The sequence below is a fragment of the Bos indicus x Bos taurus genome, chromosome 5, assembly GCF_003369695.1.
Source record: "Bos indicus x Bos taurus breed Angus x Brahman F1 hybrid chromosome 5, Bos_hybrid_MaternalHap_v2.0, whole genome shotgun sequence".
Lineage (NCBI taxonomy): Eukaryota > Metazoa > Chordata > Mammalia > Artiodactyla > Bovidae > Bos > Bos indicus x Bos taurus.
The window spans coordinates 20253907-20277765 of NC_040080.1; the positions used below are offsets into that span (position 1 = coordinate 20253907).

A 23859-nucleotide genomic window follows, 5' to 3' on the forward strand; every position below is an offset into this window, starting at 1 on the left:
CTGGCAGGCTACAGTCCATGGGGTCGCAAGAGCTGGACATGACTTACCAACTAAAGAGAGAGAGAGAGAGAGAGAGAGAGAGCCATTTTCTCAAGTTTGGGGGGAAAGTACTGCTGCTGGTGCTGCTGCTAAGTCACTTCAGTCGTGTCCGACTCTGTGTGAACCCATAGACGGCAGCCCACCAGCCTCCCCCATCCCTGGGATTCTCCAGGAAAGAACACTGGAGTGGGGTGCCATTTCCTTCTCCAATGCATGAAAGTGAAAAGTGAAAGTGAAGTTGCTCAGTCATATCCGACTCTTAGCGACCCCATGGACTGCAGCCTACCAGGCTCCTCAATCCATGGGATTTTCCAGGCAAGAGTACTGGAGTTGGGGTGCCATTGCCTTCTCCGGGGAAAGTACTATATACTATATAAAGTTAAAAATTTATCTCTATGACAACTCTAACATATTTTTTCACTTAGAGACTACTTCTTTAACCCAATATACACATAATATATTTAAATATCAAAACCCTATTAATTTCACTGTACTCCATGAATGTGTTTTTAAAACAAAATGTTTTTATTGTATTAAGTATGTCTGTGTCAATAAAGGATAGGCACATGGTGCAATGAATTTATAAAAATATTTTTCATAATCCTGTTGGCAAAATCAGTAACCATTATCAAATCATCCAATCTGACTTACTCAGTGTCAAAAAATACCTTATTCTTAGTCATGTTAACAGCTAATACACATTTTTAAGATGCATTAAAACCACTAAAAATATATTATGAGCTACATTTATTACATCAAAACACTTAAATCACATTTAAAATAATGTAGACCTAATAAAATTAATTTATACACTTTTGTGTTATAAAGGCAAGGTAATCAATCAATATGCTATTCTCATTGCTTCTTATTTTAATCATGCAAGGCATAATGTCGATAAGATTCCAAGATATAAATGAAGTAAAGTGAAAGTCACTCAATCGTGTCCGACTCTTTGTGACCCCACGGACTATACAGTCCATAGAATTCTCCAGTCCAGAATATTGGAGTGGGTAGCCTTTCCCTTCTCCAGGGGATCTTCCCAACCCCAGGTCTCCTGCGTTGCAGGCAGATTCTTTACCAACTGAGCTCTCAGGGAAGCCCAAATATAAATGAGGTACAGTATAAAACAAAAGGCACTGCATTTTATCAAATAGTTGTGTGCATGTTTATATATATATATGTGTATACACATGCACGAATCAAGTTCATGGTCAAATTTTCCAACATATATAACGAAATAGCCAAAAAAATGTATATATTGTCCTATTGTAATCTACTTTATTAAACAACCAGCATATAATATCTCTATTAATGGAAGTTAAAAATTATTAAATACTTTATAAAATAAAATGAGGCTTGGCTATGATTGGAAAAGATAGATTATGATAGAATTTGACTCATATTTTACACAGACAAGTTATTTTTAAAAATCAAATGAAAGTTTAACCTTGAGTTTTATTAATTGACTTTAAAAATTGGCAAATGTGGAAAAAGCTTCAGTCAACAGAAAGAGAATCATTTATTACTTACCTACTAAGTTTTGGATATTCAGAGGTGATTTTCCAACTTACAACATATCCTTGAGAGAGGAATTCAGAGTAGTTAAAACATCTTGTTAACATTGATGTAGTAAAACTAAACATTTTAATGCTTAATTTTAGCTCTACTCTCTTGGAACTTTTCCTTGAGGAAATAGTGTAATTAAACACAATTTGGCATTATTCCTAACTCACCATCACGTGTCTCATTTCAGAATAGCCCACAAGTGTCAAGAGATTTCATAAATAAACAAAACTTCACTTTGCCATTTGGGCAAAAGCAAAAGTCATTCCTTGGTTACTTTCCATGTAGCAATATGTACTTTATCTTGGGGGGAAAATATGGGGCAAACAATTGCAAAAAATTGCAAAAAAAAAAATTGGCAAACAATTCCCACCAAAACACAGTATCTCAAAACTTGGGACATTCTTTCCCAAGTGAAAATGTATTAATTCACAACATGGGTATAGGATAAATTAATAAATTATTCCCCATGAATAGACCCTTTCTCTTCGACTGTCTCAAAGTACTACAGAAGTATTGTAGAAATAGAATTTGAAAGTGTCTCAGAGAACAGAATCTCCTTACATATAGTTGATTTTTACATTGGCCAGATCATTGGCTTTCTGATCCAACTTATCCCCTGCATCCTGTTCTCATTCTAGTATTTGACATATGAGAACTATTTCAACAAAATAGTTTGTTAAAGAGGCAATTCAATCAATTGCCATGCTTCATTTGAAATGAAGCACATTAATTTGACAGTATATAGTATACCTGAGCACATCTATCAACTAATTTGGCCTGATTGACATTCTATAGCACCGATGATGAATAGGCAAATGTATTGAAACATAATGAAAAACATATTGAAAAAGACAAGTTGGAAAACTTAATCTCTACCTGACTTAAAAAAACTAGCATATGTAAGACAGTGTGATGTTTTTGTCAAATAAATAATTCAGTGAAAAATACTGAAGTCCAAAATAGATTGTTATGTATGTGGTCGACTGATTATTTTCACTAAGATACGAAGGTGATTCAGTGAAGACAGCATGTTAATTTCTAAAGCTGGCTATCACTATGGGAAAAAAATGAATTTTTATCCATGCTTTGCACCATAGAAAATAGCTAACAACAACAACAAAAAAAAAAAACAGCCCCACAACAAAATCTCACAATAGGCCACAGACTTAAAGGTAAAATCTGAAATGATGAAACTTCAAAAACAACATCAAGGAGAAATCTTTACAATTTGGGGGCAAAAAATATTTTCTAGCTACAACAACAAAGTGAATTGAAAGTGTGGTTGTTCAGTCATGTCTGACTCTTTGTGAGTCCATGAACTGTAGCCCACCCGGCTCCTCTGTCCTTGGAATTCTCTAGGCAAGAATACTGGAGTGGATTGCCATTCCCTTCTCCAGGGGATCTTCCCAACCCAGGGGTCAAACACAGGTCTCCTGCAATGCAGGCAGATTCTTTACCATCTGAGCCACCAGGGAAGCCCATAACAGCAAAAACATGATCCAAAAATAACAAAATAAATAAAAAGCTAGACAATGAAAATGAAGAACTTCCACAAATCAAACACTAGGAAAAAAATATTTGCCATTCACGTAATTGATATAACATGTCTGATATTCAGACTATATCTCTCAACAGGAACTCTCAACACTAAAAATAAAGTATTACAAAATAGGCCAAAGATTGACACTGACACTATCAGAGAAGTTATACAAATGTCAAATAAGCACAAGAAAAGATAGCCAGCAAGGGACACCCCTACATAACTATTAGAATGTAAAAAAAAAAAAAAGAAAAGAAAGAAACAGAAAGACGTATATCAGTCTTGCTGAAGATACCAAACAAACAAAACTCTTTTTCCCCCAATTTTATTAGGATATAATTGACACATGGCATTGTGGAAGCTTAAGGTATACAGTATAATGATTTGACTCACATATATTATGAAATGATTAGTGCAGTAAATTTAGTTATCCATCATATCATATAGATACGAAAAAAGGAAAACAATTGCTTGTGAGGAGAACTCTTGGAATTTGCTCCATTAACAACTTTCAATTGTACCACATAGCAGTATTAACTATAGTCATTGTGTTGTACATTAGATCCTCAGGACAATAACTATATGGTATAACTGGAAGTTTTTACTTTCTGACCACCTCATTCTATATCCTCTCTTCTTGGACTCTTGATCTGGGCTTGTGGATGTATACCTATCCTGGTATCAAGTCAAAACTATTTTTATTATTGTGGCTTTAGAGTAAGTCTTGTTATTGAAGACTGTAATTTCTGCAAATATTCTTCTTTTTTAATATTATGTTGGCTATTCTAAATCTTATGCATTTCTGTATTAATCTTACTATTAGCACATCACTTTTTAAAAATCCCTCTGAAAAATTCAGGGATTGTATTGAATCTAGAGGCAAATTTAGGAAAGTTGACATCCCCCAAATATGAACTTTTCTAATCCAAGTATGTAGTTATCTCTCCACTTATTGAGGTTTTCTTTAATTTTGTCAGCAACCCCTACAGTCTTGATTTCCAGGGAAGCAGATTCTGAAGTCAAGATTAGTATGATGGAGGTTTATCAGGGACATCCTTGGTGTGTCCACTTGTGGAAAAAAACAGAAGAAAGCAGAATTGGAGAGAGGGAAGTTGGAGCTCTGAGGCTGGAATAGAGCTTCTGAGTTTTCCCCGGTTAGGCCAAGGCATCAAGGCCTTCACATCTCCACATCGCAGAAACGAGCTGTTCTGGGAAGGGAATATAACCTTGACTGAGTTCATTCCCTTCAACAGAGGCAAGGGCTCACACTTGATAGCTGGATGCTGATAGCTCTCCCAGCAGCTAGGAGAATAAGCCCTTCAGTCCTGAAGAGAAATCTGTACATCATGTCATAGGGTCCAGTACAATTTAACTTTCTTCAGCCTAGATGTATTTCTTCATGGAAATGAACCAAGTTGAGGTTAAAGGTATGTCTCTTCTCTTGGAATAAATTGTAAGTGGAAGGTGTGTGGCATTAATTCTAGCTCCCGACCCTGCAGCTGAGCTCAGAGTCACAACTGACACTCATTGTCTCTCTCTCTCCTATTTTTAAAGAAAAATTTTCAACTATTTATTTTATATTGGAGTATAGCTGATTAACAATGTTATGATAGTTTCAGGTGAACAGCAAAGGGACTTGGCTACTCTTCTCACTCTCCACACATCTGCTGATCTTAGTCACCTTCGCCTACCAGGGGTTTGAACCCATCATACCATTCTCAAGCTGAGACTGCAGAATTTGCCTTTATACCATCAAAATAGAGGATGGATTATAAATATGTCCTCAAATGGCATAACTGGATGCCAAATGTCTTTCTTTCTGTTCCCCTATGGTGTAAAAACAGCCCCGTCTTCTGTTGGACAGAGTAAATAGCTCATCCCGATTCATCTAAAGAGATGTTGTGCTCCTTGGTGGAAGCTTTTGTTCTTTACAGACAAGATTTTCTTAAACCCAGAGTTACTCTGACAGAAGGCATGCATCTCCCAAGTTAGTTACTGGAAATGATGGTAAGAAGGGTCACTCCTGCCTCTCCCTTTGGTTTCCAGACCCATGTATTCTATCTGTTGAAGACACAGTACCATATAAAGGTTATTGGTTTAAAGGATACATTACAACTTGGAAGATGGCATCATGTTGTAATATTAACTCTTGAGATGGATCTCCAACTGTGCTTTCAATGGACCTTTAGCCTTCCATTGCTCTGTCTGACTTGAAGCTGTGTGTTGATTCTGTTTTTATGTAACTAGTGGATCCCATGGTCAATCCTCCATTCCCTTATCTGAATGCTAGAGAGCATCAGACATGATGTTATGTAAGGTCCTATTCCAGTTTGTGGATATTGGTTCTGGATGAACCCTATGGACAGGACAAGAATTCCATACCCAAATATGGATCTATTCCTGTCAAAGCTCTTTCCATTGTGGAATGGGTATATATTAGCTAATTTGGCAGCAAACAGCTTGTAGTTTTCTTTGAGGCATGACAGTGGAGTCCTGGCCCTTGCTATGCTGTTATTACCAGTTTCTGGATTTACAGATCTTTAGAAGGAGATGTAACTTTAGGTGAGGTATTAGGATCACACTGCATATAATATTTACATGTAAAGATTTTCCACATTTTAATCTTTATTATTACTATGTTTTTAGATGCTATTATTAATGGTATTGCTTTTGTAAATTTTATTTTGCACTACTTATTGCTAATATATAGAAATATGATTGATGTGCATACACTGAGAATATACTATATATAATTTATCACTGAGCTTGTTAAATTAATAGTTTATAAATTATATTGGTTTATGTAAATAATTAAGTGATCTACAAATAAAATCTTATTTCTGTTATTTTTTTTATATTTTTAATCTCTTTCTTGCTTTATTTCACCTTCAGGACCTCCAATAGACAGTAGAGGTTGTTGAATAAAATAACTGATAAAGATAATTTCTATATTCTTCCAGGGTTCAAAAGAAAAACTTTCACTCTTTTACTAGAAATATGTTATGTTTAGGGGTTTCTGCTGCTGCTTTTGTTAGTTTTTTTTTTTTTTCTCTTTTTAATGTTAACATTCTTTATCAGATTAGAGATATCTTCTGCTTCTAGTTTTCTAAGAGATTTGGTGTTGAACTTTATCTAACATTTTTTCTATATCTATTTAAATGGCACTGTATTCTCTCTTTTATTTTTTTTCCCCCAAAGTAAGTAAATCAACCTGTCTTGTCCTAATTGGTCATGATGGTATTATCTTCTTTATATATTCCAAGATTTCATTTTCTTTGATTTCTGTAAAGTTTATATTTACCTTATTTCTGGAGAAGCAAGAAAAATTCGCTTCTGTTTTCTGTGTGTGCTCAGTCGTGTCTGACTTTTTGTGACCCCATGGACTACAGCCCACCAGGCTCCTCTGTCCACTGGAATTATCCAGGCAAGAATACTGGCATGGGTTGCCATTTCCTCCATCAGTTTTCTGTATTCTCACCCAAAATACTGTATTTATGTTCAGCAGTATCTGGATTGAGTGAATGAAACATAAAGTATAACTATGACGTTAGGCTCCATTTACTCAGCAAATGAAGAGAAAGAAGAAAGTTTGAAAATGTAAATTGTTAGGAGGGAGGCAGAAATGTAGTCGTACTGTATCTTTATTCTATTGGTGTGGTCAACAAGATGTATGGTCCCCAAAGTGTCCTTTAAGTGCAGGATAATGCTTGGGACAAAATAATTGCACTAACTACTTTCTTCCATCCAATACTTCACTCATTAGTATACTCTCAATCTTCACTGATTGGGCAAGCTTCTCACATATAATACTTTTAGTTTCAGTGCACTTAGTATAATAAACGGTTGTATAATGTATCCATCCACAATACATCTTATCATTTATGACGCTTGTATTTCTTGTAAACCTGAAAGAGAAAATAAAGAATTACACTTGGCGAGTCAAACATTTGAAACACAGTCCCAGAAAAACATCACTTATCCAACATATCACTGCTCCTATGGTCTGTGTTGTCTAAAATTAATTTTAATTATTATTTAGAATGGCAAGTGTCCAAGTTACTTATTTTTATGGACAGATGTGCAGTGTCACAATATGCCTGATTTCTCTCAGGCTTTTCTAGTTTCTCACAGCTGGAGTATTTGTTGTCCTTTTCTTCCAGATCTAGCACCTCCCTTCCACAGCACCTAGTATGAATAAAGTAATGCAATTCCATTAGATTCTTCAGGAAAACTGGACAAGTAATAAATTTTGAGGCTATCCTCCTCAAATATTTTTCATAATCACCAAAATCAGAAATTAACCTCATCTGTGATACTTTAAGCTCAGCATCATCTCCAAGTGACATTTCCCTCAGCCATTTTCCAGAAATTTTACAATGAAGCCCTGAATGATTGCCAGCTCCCAACATAAGATGACTGGTGAGAGACTAGAGATCAAAGATAAACTTATAAACTGAATATATTATCTTTGGGGAAAAAATCTCGCATCACCTCTTGGATTAGTAACTAATGATCATTAATAAGTAAGTTCCTCAAATAACTTTAATTTTCTATTTGAAGTAGCATAACACAGATTATACTAATCCTAGCTCATTTCCAGGAACAAATCCAAAATAACATCAAAGATTAAAAAAAAGGAATTACATATAGTGTACATACATGATACATGTAAAAGTGTATTATATACATATACTAGGATATATTTCTATTTCTATATTTTTTTGTGTGATTTGAAATAGCTACTGCGTTTTCCATCCCATTATAGTTTACTTTCCCATTAGCAATAATTATAAATAAACACAAGGAAACTCTAGCTTTTGAAACAAGATTACATCTATACTGTCCCTTTATGCTCACACTACCTTTACTTCTAGAATTTCACTCCAAATGAGACCTTTAGAATATACATCTTTCTCTCCTTTGTGCAGATCCTATCCCCTGTTCAGAGGAGGGCATGGCAACCCACTCCAGTATTCTTGCCTGAAGAATTCCCATGAATGGAGGAGCCTGGCGGGCTAGAGTCCATAGGATCATAAAGAGTTGGACAGGACTAAGCAACTAAGCATATCCCCTGTTCTGTGCTATCATTGCAGACTGACAAAGATGGAGCTGCAGTATCTTTATGACCCATATTCCTACCATACTATTTCTATCTGATGGAAAAAAACAAGCAGGACACAACAAAACAATAATCAAAACACAACCAAAGATTCTATTTGCTGCCTTGCCCAACGTCATGTATATGGAGGAATCTCGGGGTTTAGATTCAGAATGGCAGCACCCCAGCACATATGTATTGAGTTCACTTCAGCTTCATGTGTCCTCAACAAACAAATCTGTATAAATTTGTGAGATTGTAAGGGCATCCAGTGGGCTTCCCCGATGGTTCAGTGATAAAGAATCTACCTGCAATGCAGGCAACCTGGGTTCAATCCCTGAGTTGGGAAGATCCCTCGGAGTAGTGCATGGGAACCCACTCTAGTATCCTTGCCTGGGAAATCCAGGAGCCTGGTAGACTACAGTCCATGGGGTCTCAAAGAGTCAGACACAACTTAGCGACTAAACAACATCTAGCAGTTTGAGGCTGTTGTTTCTTTCTTTAGTTGAATCCTGCCTGCTTCCTAAATTTAAGGAATTATAAAACACAAATGAATTTTGGCATTCTTTTTATATACGCCTTGACCCCACCCCATTATAAGCAGAACAAATACAACATATGAGTCTACTTATACTGGCATATTTATAACCAATTTCTTAGTATGTTGTGCAACAAAATATTTTTTTATATCATGCCTATGTTCATTTTATTCTCTTTACCAGAAATGCTCTTCTAGTCAATCTCTAAATTTTTTATTCAAAAATGTCCACTTCAAATTTCAGTTATAACATAAATTTCAAAGATAAAATCATTTTTTGTTATTCTGTGTATTCTTACTGAAGCATTTACACATTTTATTCTTTTCATCTGTTGAATTAATTTGTCTCTGCATCCAATCAATGGTTAAGTAACAAAAGGAAGAATCAATCTTTCACTTGTTTTAGAATCCTAGCATTGCACAATTTTAAATACATTTTCAAGCCCAGTGAATTGTGTTGGCTTCTATAGTTTTCTTAGGTAAAAGCATTATTCACAGAAATCCTCCCTTATTTGGCTGGTAGTTGTCAAGATATTGGGAAAACATTTGCAATAATTTTCTCATTATTAAACACATCATAGAAGTCTGATGGAAAGGGTTCCTTGAGGATACAATTTCAGTAGAAGCTACAGTGCCCCTGAGAAAATTCACCTTTACTGAAACCAGCTATTAAAATTCAACAATAATAAAGACTTACCAGTGGAGGAGGATAACTGTATCCAAGTTCCTGTATCTTGGGTTATCTTTCCTGGGAGATAATCCCAACCAAAAGTTACTTAACATCAGAGATTTTATAAATTCCTATAAGAAACGGAGGTGGCTTGTTAAAATCATTGTCTCCCTTTTCTGTAAATTACCTCACAGTGTAATTTCTTACAAATTACTATGTCAAGGTGACATCTTTGACACTTTTCTACTATTTTCTATGCCATTAAAAAAAATTGAGAGGGAAGGCGCCAAGATGGCGGAGGAGTAGGACGGGGAAAACACTTTCTCCCCCACAACTTCATCAAAAGAGCATTTAAACGTCGAGTAAATTCCACAAAACAACTTCTGAATGCCAGCAGAGGACATCAGGCACCCAGAAAAGCAACCCAACTCCTCGAAAGGAGGTAGGAAAAAATATTAAAGACAATAAAAGAGACAAAAGAGGGAGGGACGGAGTTCCGTCCCGGGAAGGGAGTCTTAAAAAGAGAGAAGTTTCCAAACACCAGGAAACCTTCTCACTGCCGAACCCGTGCCGAGCTTTGGAAGCACAGAGGACAACGTAACAGGGAGAAAAAATAAATAAACAATTAAAACTCGCAGATTGCGAGCCCTACGGTAACTCCCCCAGCGGAGAAGCAGCGCAGACACCTGCATCCGCCATTAGCAAGCGGGGGCTGGGCAGGGAGGCGCGGCGCGGGCTGCATCGCTGAGAGTAAGAATCTGGCCTGAATACCCTGAGCACTATCTGAGCGAAATAATTTGGGCTAGCAAACCAGACTGTGGGATATCTACCATGCGAAAAGCCAGCCCTAACCTAAGACACCGCCAGCCCGCGCACGGAACAAAGGACTAAACAGAGGTAGCCGGCTGCAAACCTTCCCCCTCCGGTGACAGGCAGCCAGAGCCGGAAGGGGGCAATCGCAGCCCCAGAGAGACATTATCTATAAAACTGGCTTCTTTGCTAACTAAAACTTATTGGGGGTCTGGACGGTCAACATCTGCCTGAGAAGGTGCGCCGGTTTTACACCCAGATAACCAAGTGGCGGGGAGGCGATAAGTCGCAGCATTGGCGCTCGCCAAACACCTCATCACCTGAGCTGCTCGGACCTGGGAAGAGCACAAAACGCAGCCCCAACTGAGTCTGTGCCTCTGAGGACTACCCGAGTGCCTGAACCTGAGCGGCCTGGACCTGGGAGGTGCATGCAACCCAGGGCCAGCCTCGGATTGTTCCCGGCGGAACAACCTAGAGCCCGAGCAGTGTGGGCAGGGAGGCTACACGCGCCGTGAGTGGGGGCAGACCCAGTGTGGCTGAGGCACTGCGAGCGCACGCCAGTGTCATTTGTTTGCAGCATCCCTCCCTCCCTCCCCATAGCGCGACTGAACAAAGAGAAGAAATACAGCTCCACCCACCAGAACACCGACACAAGCTTCCCTAACCAGGAAACCTTGACAAGCCACCTCTACATACCCACACACAGCGAGGACACGCCACAATAAAGAGAACTCCACAAACTGCCAGAATACAGAAAGGACTCCCAAACTCAGCAATTTAAACAAGATGAAGAGACAGAGGAATACCCAGCAGATAAAGGAACAGGATAAATGCCCACCAAACCAAACAAAAGAGGAAGAGATAGGGAATCTACCTGATAAAGAATTCCAAATAATGATAGTGAAATTGATCCAAAATCTTGAAATTAAAATGGAATCACAGATAAATAGCCTGGAGACAAGGATTGAGAAGATGCAAGAAAGGTTTAACAAGGACCTAGAAGAAATAAAAAAGAGTCAATATATAATGAATAATGCAATAAATGAAATTAAAAACACTCTGGAGGCAACAAATAGTAGAATAACAGAGGCAGAAGATAGGATTAGTGAATTAGAAGATAGAATGGTAGAAATAAATGAATCAGAGAGGATAAAAGAAAAACGAATTAAAAGAAATGAGGACAATCTCAGAGACCTCCAGGACAATATTAAACGCTACAACATTCGAATCATAGGGGTTCCAGAAGAAGAAGACAAAAAGAAAGACCATGAGAAAATACTTGAGGAGATAATAGTTGAAAACTTCCCTAAAATGGGAAAGGAAATAATCACCCAAGTCCAAGAAACCCAGAGAGTCCCAAACAGGATAAACCCAAGGAGAAACACCCCAAGACACATATTAATCAAATTAACAAAGATCAAACACAAAGAACAAATATTAAAAGCAGCAAGGGAAAAACAACAAATAACACACAAGGGAATTCCCATAAGGATAACAGCTGATCTTTCAATAGATACTCTTCAAGCCAGGAGGGAATGGCAAGACATACTTAAAATGATGAAAGAAAATAACCTACAGCCCAGATTATTGTATCCAGCAAGGATCTCATTCAAGTATGAAGGAGAAATCAAAAGCTTTTCAGACAAGCAAAAGCTGAGAGAATTCTGCACCACCAAACCAGCTCTCCAACAAATACTAAAGGATATTCTCTAGACAGGAAACACAAAAATGGTGTATAAACTCGAACCCAAAACAATAAAGTAAATGGCAACGGGATCATACTTATCAGTAATTACCTTAAACGTAAATGGGTTGAATGCCCCAACCAAAAGACAAAGACTGGCTGAATGGATACAAAAACAAGACCCCTACATATGTTGTCTACAAGAGACCCACCTCAAAACAGGGGACACATACAGACTGAAAGTGAAGGGCTGGAAAAAGATTTTCCATGCAAATTGGGACCAAAAGAAAGCAGGAGTCACAATACTCGTATCAGATAAATTAGACTTTAAAACAAAGGCTGTGAAAAGAGACAAAGAAGGTCACTACATAATGATCAAAGGATCAATCCAAGAAGAAGATATAACAATTATAAATATATATCCACCCAACATGGGAGCACCGCAGTATGTAAGACAAATCCTAACAAGTATGAAAGGAGAAATTAACAATAACACAATAATAGTGGGAGACTTTAATACCCCACTCACACTTATGGATAGATCAACTAAACAGAAAATTAACAAGGAAAAAAAAAAAAAAACATGTATCTATAAAGTTCACTAAAGCAAAGCACAGTAAAATGAGGTATGGCAATAAAAGGCGTTAAATTTATCAAATAAAAAAAAAAATAAAGTGCTGAAAAATTAAAGCTGTCAATTCTGTAATAGATATTCATTGAAAGTATCTTTTGAAATGGGGGTGAAAACACCTTCAGAGAAATGAAAGCTAAGGAAGCATGCACGAGCTATAAAAAATGATAAAGTCCTTTATGAATGATGATAATATCAAAACAAAACTTGGAAATACAGGAAGGAGTAAAGAGCACTACGAACAGTCAATACATGGATAAACATTAGAAACTATTCTCTTTTCTTAATTTCTTCATGGTAAACTACCAACATTATATTGTGAAATTTTTCAGAAAAAAAAAAAAAAAAAAGAATATGGTATGACATAGTTCTGTCTTAGATATTATGCAAGTGGGATGAATACTGAAAATAACTAAAGTACCTCATGGTACATATTTTCACTTATAAATTGATTTCACTTAAAAATAAATAAATAAATGCTTTTGTTCACCCACGTAAAAAAAAAAAAAAAAAATTGAGACAGAGTGCCCCTTACTGAGAGATGTCTTTCAACATTTATATCTCAGTTACTGTATGGGGACAAAGAGATGGTTCATCGTCAAAAAACCCAAGTTAAGAGAAACATGAGTATGAGAAAAATGTAATAAGGTCAGAGAAGAATGGTTATAGACTAGAATTCAAACCCAGTTCAGAGATATGTAGCCAAAGTAATAGTTTTTTTTTTTTCTTTTCTTATATGCCAGTCATTTGGTAAGCAAATAACTATGAATGGATCATTTGAAAATAATAAGACTAGGCAGAAACTAGATTGACTTCCCCCCTTTAATAAAGAAGAAAAAGAATTCTGACAGTAAGGAAGCTGAGACTTTTGAAAAAAATATATTTTTGTTTTAAAATAAATATGGGATTACTATCTGAAAAACCACAAATGCCAATGAATGAGTAAACTCTAGAGAGTTGTTGTTGTTGTTATTGTTTATTTGCTAAGTAATGCCCTACACTTTTGCGACTCCACGGACTATAGCCCACCAGGTTCCTCTGTCCATGGAGTTCTCCAGGCAAGAATGAATACTGGAGTGGATTGCCATTTCCTACTCTAGGGGATCTTTTCCACTCAGGGGTCAAACCCACATCTACATTGGCAGGTGGAGTCTTTACTGCTGAGCCACCAGGGGAAGTCCAAAATGTGTGTGTGTGTGTGTGTGTGTGTGTGTGTGTTAGTCGCTCAGTTGTGTCCAGCTCTTTGAGACCCCATGAACTATAGCCCACCAGACTCCTCTTTCCATGGGATTCTTTATATTCTCCAAAATATAGAGATATAATTTAAATATTAGAAAAAAATAAGATAAATAAATAACTAAATCTTTCAGAGAATTCCCTTTTCCTGGGACCCAGGAACTCAGTGCAATATATCTGCTTGGCACTTGCCTTTGCCATCTCTCTTTTATTTACTTATTTGGCCCTGATGTGCCACACAACTTGTGGAATCTTAGTTCCCCAACCAAGGATTGAACCTGGGACCATAGCAGTGAAGGAGCCAAGTCTTTAAACTACTGGACCTCCAGGGGATTCCCGTTTGCCACCTAATTTTAATTCTTTTGTTCAGTTGCTCAGTCACATCTGACTCTTTGTGATCCCATGGACTGCAGCATGCCAGGCCTTCCTGTCCTTTGCTATCTCCCAGAGTTTGTTTAAACTCATGTCTATCAAGTAGGTGATGCCATCCAACCATCTCATCCTGTCTTTCCCTTCTTCTCCTGCCTTCAATCTTTCCCAGCATCAGGGTCTTTTCTAATGAGTTGGCTCTTTGCATCAGGTGGCCAAAGTATTGGAGCTTCCACCTCAGCATCAATCCTTCCAATGAATATTCAGGGTTGGTTTCCTTGAGGTTTGACTTGTTGGATCACCTTGCAGTCCAAGTGACTCTCAAGTCTTCAACACCACAGTTCGAAAGCATCATTATTCTAGCATATGTAGCCTTTTCCTCTTAGTTAAAAAAATGCAAAATGCAAAAGGGTGGAAACGGTGAACCTCCTTCTGTGTGATTTTACAGAATTGGTAAAACTCAGAAATAATTACAAATCTTCTGTTTTTAGATAAATGCTCAAACCTATGTCCTGAGAATTGATTCTAAAGTTCTAGTTTGGAAATATTCACAGACCTAAAAATTCTGGGGACTCCACATCTACCATCTGCCCATCAGCCTCTGAGAATCCACTGATGCTAAGGTGCTAAGCTAAAGTTTCACATGGCCTGTCTTGACTCGGTATCGTGATATGAGTATACTAAGTTCCGTTCACCTCATACCCCAACTAAAATAAGCCAGATTCATGTCTGGACTAATACAAATCTTCCCCAACATGTCTTCCCCCTCTATTCTATGTTGGGGAAAGTGACTTCTTCCCTTACAGGCAGAGATCCATGTGATCTTACCAACACACTTTTGCTTTTAATCGTCAACAGGCTGGCATTGTAGCCAGAACAAATCTCATCACTCTTTTGCCACGTTTCCTGACGTTGGTAGGCATGTAGAAGGTAGCATTTGTCATCATGCCACATCCACTCCTCTGGACAAGGTTTACATTTGTGCTCTGGAAGAAGAGCATACTTTCGTTTGGTTGTGTAGATATCTTCATAATTCTTATTATTCCCATTGTCCTCTCAGTTTAAAAAAATAAAGCATATTTACTTGTCTTTCTTCTTCTAACACCAAAAGTGAAGAAAATAAATCTTGTATTCCAGGCTCCCATATACAACCACAATGTGTCCGAAACATAATTTGAACACATTTGAAATTAAACACTTGGATTTCAGTCTATTTTCCAGTCTCAGGAGCCCTGATAAGCAACTAATTAATCTTCTTCTTTCACTTTGTCATTTTGTGTATTTCTACATGGCAATAAAGGCCAATCACAAGACATACTGCCTTTTCCAACTAGAGCATTTCCAGCTCTTTGACTTTTTGAATATTCGGGAGACTTCTTAAGATGACAATATGTTTTAGTTATAATAACTATAGAAACTGCTAGAGATATTAAAAGACTAATGCCTCCCAATTCCAAAGGTAAGACTAAACTTGAATTTTTTTTTTCTATTAACTCTTATCAAACATTGAGTGACATTTAGGAACAAGGTCATCTATAAAAAGGTGATATATCTTCTATTGCTCTTCTTTTTAAAAAACATAAAGAGGTGATCTGATTTCCCTGGTGGTCCAATGTTTAAGAATCCAACTTCAAATGCTGGAGACATGGGTTCAATTCCTGATCCTGGAAGATTCCATATGCCATGGAGCAGCTAAGCCCGTGCACCAACTACTGAAGCCCAGGCTCCACAATAAGAAGCCACTGCAGTGAGAAGCCTATGCACCACAACTAGAGTCTAGCCCCTGTTTGTCACAACTAGAGAAAGACTGCACACAGCAGCAAAGACTCAGTGTAGCCAAAAATCATATAGTGCTCAGATGTGCCTTATGCATGTTCAGCTGTGTCTGACTTTTTGCAACCCCATGGACTGTAGCCTGCCAGGCTCTTCTGTCCATGGGATTTTCCCCACAAGAATGCTGGAGTGGGTTGCCATTTTCTCTTCAGGGGATCTTCTCTACCCAGGGATGGAATTCACACTTCCTGCATTGCAGGTGGATTCTTTGCCACTGAACCCCACAGGAAAATAAATTAAAGAGGTGATCTATCCTTTCCTCTCTATATTCTATTGACTTCCATGCCCAAAATAGTAGTGGTAAACGTCAGAATATAGAAACTGCAGACCATCTTATTCAGTAAGTATCATCTCCTGATAATTTGGGAATTATAGTTATTTTTCTGTTTTTCTTCTAACTGCACAGAAACATCAATGGGTCTTCAATCACCCACATTTAATTCTTTCTTCCAAATAATAGTTTCCTGGGAAAGGCTGCTAGCTTTTGGTGAAGTGATCAAGTGACTCCAAGGTTTAGTTCATTGTCTAATAAATAATTCAGAAAGAAATAATGGATTACCTTTGTTTTTTGTATATAACTCACGACATAATTTGGTGGCTATTTCTTCAAGTTTGATAGAAAGGTTCCTGATTTTCTGGGAACTATTTGTGTTCTGCATGAGTTGTAGAGACAGATTTCTTTGAAGTTCTTCTTTGAAATTTTGTAGCTTATTCAATTTTTCCATGCCTGTCTTCAAAGTTTTTAAATCTGATATGTGAATGTCACATTTGAAGAAAAGAGAAATGATAAAAACAAAACAAACAAACAAACAAAAAAAAACTGCAGTCTCTCAGTACAACCATCATCTCCTTTCCGCTGAATTAAGAACATTAAATGTCTAGGGAAGCAGTTATTTCACAGAAGTAAGGGAAAGAGACTGAATACATATGACCCTATTTAGAGGACAAGAATAGAGGCGCAGATATAGAGAACAGACTTGTGGGCACACCTGGGGAAGGAAAGGGTGGGATGAATTGAGAGAGTAGCATTGAAACATATACATTCCCATATGTAAAATAAACAGGTATTTACATATAAGTGCTATATATAACATGGGGAACTCAACCGATGCTCTGTGCTAACCTAGAGGGGAGGGATGAGGCATTGGAAGGGAGGTTCAAGACGGAGGGGATATATGCATACATATAGCTGATTCACCCTGTTGTATAGCAGAAACCAACATAATATTGTAAAACAAGTATCCTCCAATTAAAAATAAAATTTTACATTTAAAAAATTTTTAATTGTAAAATTTTAGAAAGAGAGTAAGTACCATGTTGTAACTGCCTAGTTTTAAGTCCCTTTGTGGACATATCACCTATTCCAAGGCTTCGATTTAAAGAGCAAAACTCACTTCTAAGTGTTTTCCCTGGCAGTAAAAACATAGGGAATACATACATATGGCTCCAAAGACTCCCAGGCCAATCAGCAGCAGAAGGCACAGAAGAGTCAGAGCCAAGGCTCCTTGACGCCATACGTGGGAAGGAACAGGTGGGTCTGTGGGAAGCAAAATTAGTAAAGACACTTAGAACGGTGTACATTTTAATTCGGTTCATGTGTTCATTTATGTTGTCTTTATTTCTTTCCTCATAGGTCTGTGGTAAAGGAATGTGTTTTGCTAGAAACTCAAAGGCATTTAAAAATAACTTTTTAAAGGCCAAGTAAGTCAAGAAGAAGTCAAAAAACATTTTGTTAATTGTTTTGCATGCAAACTGGTTTTCAAAGCAGAAGCTTGGGATTGATAGGCTGATTCGAGAAACAAAAGCAAAAATGGGGATGAAAAACCAGTGAGAAGGTACTGACCTAAAGGGGAAAGAAAGGGCTTCCCAGGTGGCCAAATGGTAAAAACTCTGCCTGCCGAGCAGGAGATGCGTGAGGAGTCATGATTCAATCCCTGGGTTGAGACAATCCCCTGGAGAAGGAAATGGCAGCCCACTCCAGTATACTTGCCTGGGAAATACCATGGTCAGAGGAGCCTGGTGGCTACAGTCCACGGGGTCAAAAAAGAGTCAGACATGACTGAGTGACTAAACAACAACAAGGGGGAAAGGAAATCCAAAAAAGGACCATATGTATATGTATTTCTGATTCACTTTGCTTTACACCTGAAACTAACAGTGGAAGCAATTTCACTCCAATAAAAATAAATAGTAAATCTATGAAAAAGAGAAAGAAAAAGAAGTGAGAAGACCAATTAATCTGAAAAAGATATATCTTGTCTGTACAAAACTGGGGAAACTGAGCAGCAAGCGGCTAACAGCAAGGTCAATTTAAGCATTCCTTCCTCGAGTTGACAAATGTGGGGTATCAGAGAAAATAATTTCCTTTGTCTATGTTTTCCCCAGAAAATACTGAGAGTTTGGCTGTGGAACATACATGAGAAAGTGTCCCTGTAATGTCCTGGGTGTTCTCCCATCAGCCAGTTCTTAGGTCAGACTGAATAGTTTCCTCAGAATTTTTTCATGCTTTGAGCAGCAAACTTTGATTGAATATTTCTTTTTTGTTGAACTGTGAACATTTGTTGAAAAGATCATTTCCCTATTAAAAAAAAAACTCAAGAAATTATAAACTTTATATTATAAATTAATTGCTATTAAATTACTATGTGATTTCAATAATCATTACTTGTATAAATGGATACTAGATATTTCTTGAAAATATAATTCAGAGATAACATAACCTTACTATACTTCCTATACTGTACCTATGTCCTTCATATCACAGTTGGTGATACCATGATACTGTGAAATAGAGAGAGAATTGAAAATGAAATGTGAAACAATGTTTTTAGACCTTGGACAATAGTTAACAGTGAAAGGATTACATAGTCAAGATCATTTCTAAGGTCAGAAACATGACTTCAAGTGCTATTATTTTTACATGCATTTTCTAATTTATTTATATATTCAGTTAATCAATAGTTATTGAATATATCTGTACACTGGACAGTAGTCTGGATACTAACAATACAAAAGTGAGCAAGACATACCAGCCCCTGCTTTCACAGGAGACAAATTTTAATTATGAGAGGGCTGAGAGATATCTCTAACTGTTAAATGGTATGCATAGGTTTGAAACTGAGCTATATTATAAAGAGCATTTAGTTCAGAACTTATGGCCACTGGGAACGAAAAATCAGTGCAAAGAAATTGCAGATAGCAAGGACACCTAATTCAAAGACTCTAATTTGGAGAAAAGTTTTACCTGTTTGAAAAAAAACAGAAAAGATTCAGAGTGGCTAAAGAATTGTGGCCAAGGTGAGAAATGATGTTCAGTTCAGTTCAGTTGCCCAGTCGTGTCCGACTCTTTGTGACCCCATGAATCGCAGCATGCCAGGCTTCCCTGTCCATCACCAACTCCCGGAGTTCACTCAAACTCATGTCCATTGAGTCGGTGATGCTATCCAGCCATCTCATCCTCTGTCGTCCCCTTCTCCTCCTACCCCCAATCCCTCCCAGCATCAGAGTCTTTTCCAATGAGTCAACTCTTCGCATGAGATGGCCAAAGTACTGGAGTTTCAGCTGTAGCATCATTCCTTCCAAAGAACACCCAGGACTGATCTCCTTTAGATTGGACTGGTTGGATCTCCTTGCAGTCCAAGGGACTCTCAAGAGTCTTCTCCAACACCACAGTTCAAAAGCATCAGTTCTTCAGCACTCAGCTTTCTTCACAGTCCAACTCTCACATCCATACATGACCATTGGAAAAACCATAGCCTTGACTAGACGGACCTTTGTTGGCAAAGTAATGTCTCTGCTTTTGAATATACTGTCTAGGTTGGTCATAACTTTCCTTCCAAGGAGTAAGCATCTTTTAATTTCATGGCTGCAGTCACCATCTGCAGTGATTTTGGAGCCCCCCAAAATAAAGCCTGACACTGTTTCCAAGAGAAATGATATTAGAAGTGGTCAAAGGAGAAGTCAGGAGACAGATTAGAGCAGAGATGTGACTGTCACAATGGGTCAGGGATGAGGTCATCCATGACTGAAACAAGGATAATCCGCATGGAACACTGAGAGCAGAAACCTAGTAGAGTTAGATGAGAAGAGAGAGAGGGATAACTAGGAGTCTGTGACCAAAGACAATGGGTTCAACAAGTTGAGTTGTGGAAGGAGATGAAGAAATGGAGGGAAAATGGAGAGACTTAAGTGGTCAAGTGAGGATTATTTTTTGTTAAAATAGGGGTAGTATATGGCAACCCACTCCAGTACTCTTGTCTGGACAATCCCATGGACAGAGGAGCCAGGTGGGCTACAGTTCAGGGGTTGCAAAGAGTTGGAGACAGCTTAGTGACTAAACTACCATGGCCACCAAAAAGTATGTCGCTGTACCAGAAAGGGGTAATGAACTAAAGGAAGGAGAGAGAATAATAAAGCAAGAGAGAAAGTTGAAAATTGTTGAAGAAATGTGTTTGAGAAGGATACTTGGATTGAAATTTAGAACCAAATGAAAAGATTTGGTTTTTGATGAGTGAAACAGGATATTGTAAATATCATCTAGAAGTGAAACAGAGAGTATGAGTCAAAATAAAGCAGAATAGAAATTTTTGTAGTAGAAAGAAAAGGGATAGAATGAAATAGAAGCAAAGCTTGTCAAATGAAATGGACATCCCCAGTGGGTTAGCGATAAAGAATCTGCTTGCAATGCAGGAGACACAGGAGATATGGGTTCAACTCCTGGGTCAGGAAGATTCCCTGGAGAAGGAAATGGCAACCCACTCCACTCTTCTTACCTGGGAAAATCCCATGAACAGAGGAGCCTGGTGGGTTACAGCCCATAGAGTTGCACAGAGGCTACAAAGTTGGACAATACTGAACACACATATAAATATATTGGCAAATGAGAGTAAGCTGGGTTTGAGAGTTTGTGCGTTTTTATGTGGCAATGTTCAGCTGCTCAGATGGGGCACAAAGTGGGTAGATATTTAAGAACTGGAATTTTTCAAGGAAAAAGCACAGGGAGGGAGCATATGAGACTAAGGGATAGATGTTAAATAATACAAAGTTTATATTATACAGTATAAACTTTAAGCTGAATAATGAGAAAATTAGACAAAATTGAGAAAGCCAACAAGACATGGATTCAAGATTTTTTTGGAGTCAAAGAATTTCTGAAGTGGAAATTTAGAATAAGGACAATTAGTAGGACAGAAAATGAGATAGAATGTGATGAGATATGTTAAGAGCAATTATGGTATATTAAGTTCATGATATGTTCCATTCCTCTCAAACCATATAAAAGGAGAAATACCAACAAGGAAGTTGGCAGAAAGTATTGTAAAATCCTTAACTTCCTGTCCTTAAAAAAAAAAAAGTTTGTATTAGAGGAAAAGGCCACAGAATTAAGGTGTTATCCCTTCTCAGGATTTACAATGCTAATGATAAATGGACCCAAGATTCAACAATGAAAATGCTGTTCACAATAAAGTTAGAACTTCAAAGAATGCTACATTTTGGGGAGAGGGAGAACACTTAAAGACTATATGAGAATTTTTCTATTGGTTCTGTCTCCTAATTTCACTGCTTCTACCAACTTTTCATGTTATCCATATCTATTGTTTAATTTATGCACACTGATTTTAAGTTTGCATATTCTGGGACAGATTTCATCCAAAAGACAAAAAGCCAGGAGGTAGAAGCTACATACAATTGGAGAAATACATAATTGTGAATAAGATGGAAATTACAGTATAGGAAGTAAACACAAGTAGTCCATTTATCTCATAAATAAATTAGGATTAAAAAATATCAAACTTCCTGGCACAGGATGGATTTGAATGTGTCTCTTCTGATATTTCTTTATCTCTTTTCTTCCTTTAATACTTGATGTATCCTTTCATTTAATTTAACCCCTTCTATTATTTTACTAAATTGGGAAAAGATCTCCAAAAGAAGTAGAAACAATTTTAGAGATTAATATAGGCTCAGTTTGGTAAAAAAAAAAAAATTCAAATGAAATCCTCTAAAGTTCCTCTCTGTCTCTCTCTCTGTCTCTCTGGTATCTTGTGCCCCAAACACACAAACATACACACTAGCATTTATTTAGAAAAAGAAGGTACAAAGCCTTGACTTTCTTGGACAGCACATGTTCATTGTTCCATAGTTTCCTTTCATGGGGGAAAAATGTTTCACAATCCAGTCATATGAAAATATTATCCTATCATAATTATCTTGATTATGATATGAAAAAAAAAAAAAAACCCAGAAAATTTGTAAAAGATTAAGTGTCCAGTACCTTGATCATTGCCTTAAAAAAACTTTACAGTCATTTTGTATGGACATTTTTGGTAGTTTGGATAAAATTAAGATGCTTAATTAAAAATTCAAATAGAGAAATCATTGCCAATTCACTAACATCCAAGCGGAACCTACTCTTAACGCTTCTGCCACTTTGTACACCCTGACCACCTTACAACACATCTATAGCTCAAAATCTTACCTTCTTTCTCAAATTTGTCAAACTTCTGGATATTTTCTGTCTGACTGGAGTCCTGGAATTTTAGATCTGCATAAGTAACTTCTTCAGACATTGATGTTATGCAAAGAAAGCCCAACAAACTGGGAAAAAGGAGAGGACAAAGTAATAGAGTTGGATAATAAACAGCTGTGATTTCGATCTCTGTTTATAAGCCAAAGTTTAAACATATCTTTAAACTTCTGTTTTTTAAATCCACAGTACCAGTCACTCACAGCTCCGGAAATGAGCTGCTATACGTGACCTCAGAGAAGAACAGAGAGCATTTTTCTTCCTCTTGTCTCTTCCCTTTCTCATTTCTCTGAATCTACGGACCACAGAAAGTGTTTTTTAAAATTGTGTTTGGGTATTATTAGTATTGTGCAAAGGGGCACAAATTAACATGGTGCAAATATAACATGGAGTTTCTTGGAGAAAATCTCTCAAGGAAAAAAAATAACAGAAAGGACACGGCCCTCAAACTCTCACTAGTGTACAGCAGTGACTTGGCATAGATATTCTGTATGTGTCTTGGCAGAGGTCTTGATAGAGAGATTTGCTTAGCTGGGAGATCACACATGCACAGAGAGAGGGAGAGCAAAGCCCCACCCCAGGACTTCCCTGGTAGTCCAGTGGTTAAGAATCCACCTTCCAACACAGGGGACATGGGTTCAATACCTGGTTGGAGAACTAAAATCCCACATTCGTTTGGTTGCCAAAGTCATGTCTGACTCTTTTGCAACCCCACAAACTGTAGCCTGCCAAGCTCCTCTGTCCATGGGAATTTTCCAGGCAGGAATATTGAAGTGGATTGCCATTTCTTCCTCCAGGGGCTCTAACCTGCGTCTCCTGTATTGCAGGTGGATTCTTTACCATTGAGCCACCCATTCCACATGCTGCAGAACAGTTAAGCCCATGCACCACAACTACTGAACCTGCATGCTCTGGAGCCATGCACCACAACTAGAGAGAAGCCCACATGCCATAACTAGATAGTCCGTGCACTGCCAGGAAAGATCCTGCATGATATAATGAAGATCCCATGTCAGGTGACTGAGAGCCCATACAAATAGATAAATAATTTTTTTTTAAAAGGAAAGCCTCACCTCTACACCCTGATACACAGGTACAGGATAGCCTAAAAGGGCCAAGGAACACCTAGTTTCTCTAAAAACAAAAAATATACTAAGGGATCTAGAAGAAAACCATACCAGGGAGTATGCATATTGATGGCTAGGGTCAGTATACCGAAAGTCCCAGAAATAGCTTTGCAGGTCAGGAGATTAGCACACATTGGATCCTTGCCAAAAGGTCCATGAGACATCTGGTCCATGCAAAAAGTTTCTTGACAT

General features: G+C 37.6%; 1 protein-coding gene across 2 annotated transcripts; it reads right to left on the reverse strand.

The window, feature by feature from the left end:
- Nucleotides 1–3454: 3454 nt before the first annotated feature.
- On the reverse strand, nucleotides 3455–22708 carry CLEC12A (C-type lectin domain family 12 member A). Of its 2 annotated transcripts, none has more exons than XM_027541291.1 (6): nucleotides 22493–22708; nucleotides 17453–17551; nucleotides 16574–16741; nucleotides 15010–15167; nucleotides 9479–9582; nucleotides 3455–7050 (listed from the first exon to the last, which is right to left on the reverse strand). In XM_027541291.1, the coding sequence occupies exons 1-6, from the start codon at nucleotides 22581–22583 to the stop codon at nucleotides 6876–6878; spliced, it is 795 nt and encodes a 264-aa protein (XP_027397092.1). In that variant the 5' UTR covers nucleotides 22584–22708; the 3' UTR covers nucleotides 3455–6875. The 2 variants fall into 2 exon arrangements, with proteins under 2 accessions (XP_027397092.1, XP_027397091.1); XM_027541290.1 differs by having other exon boundaries at nucleotides 16574–16762.
- Between the last annotated feature and the right edge of the window lie 1151 nt (nucleotides 22709–23859).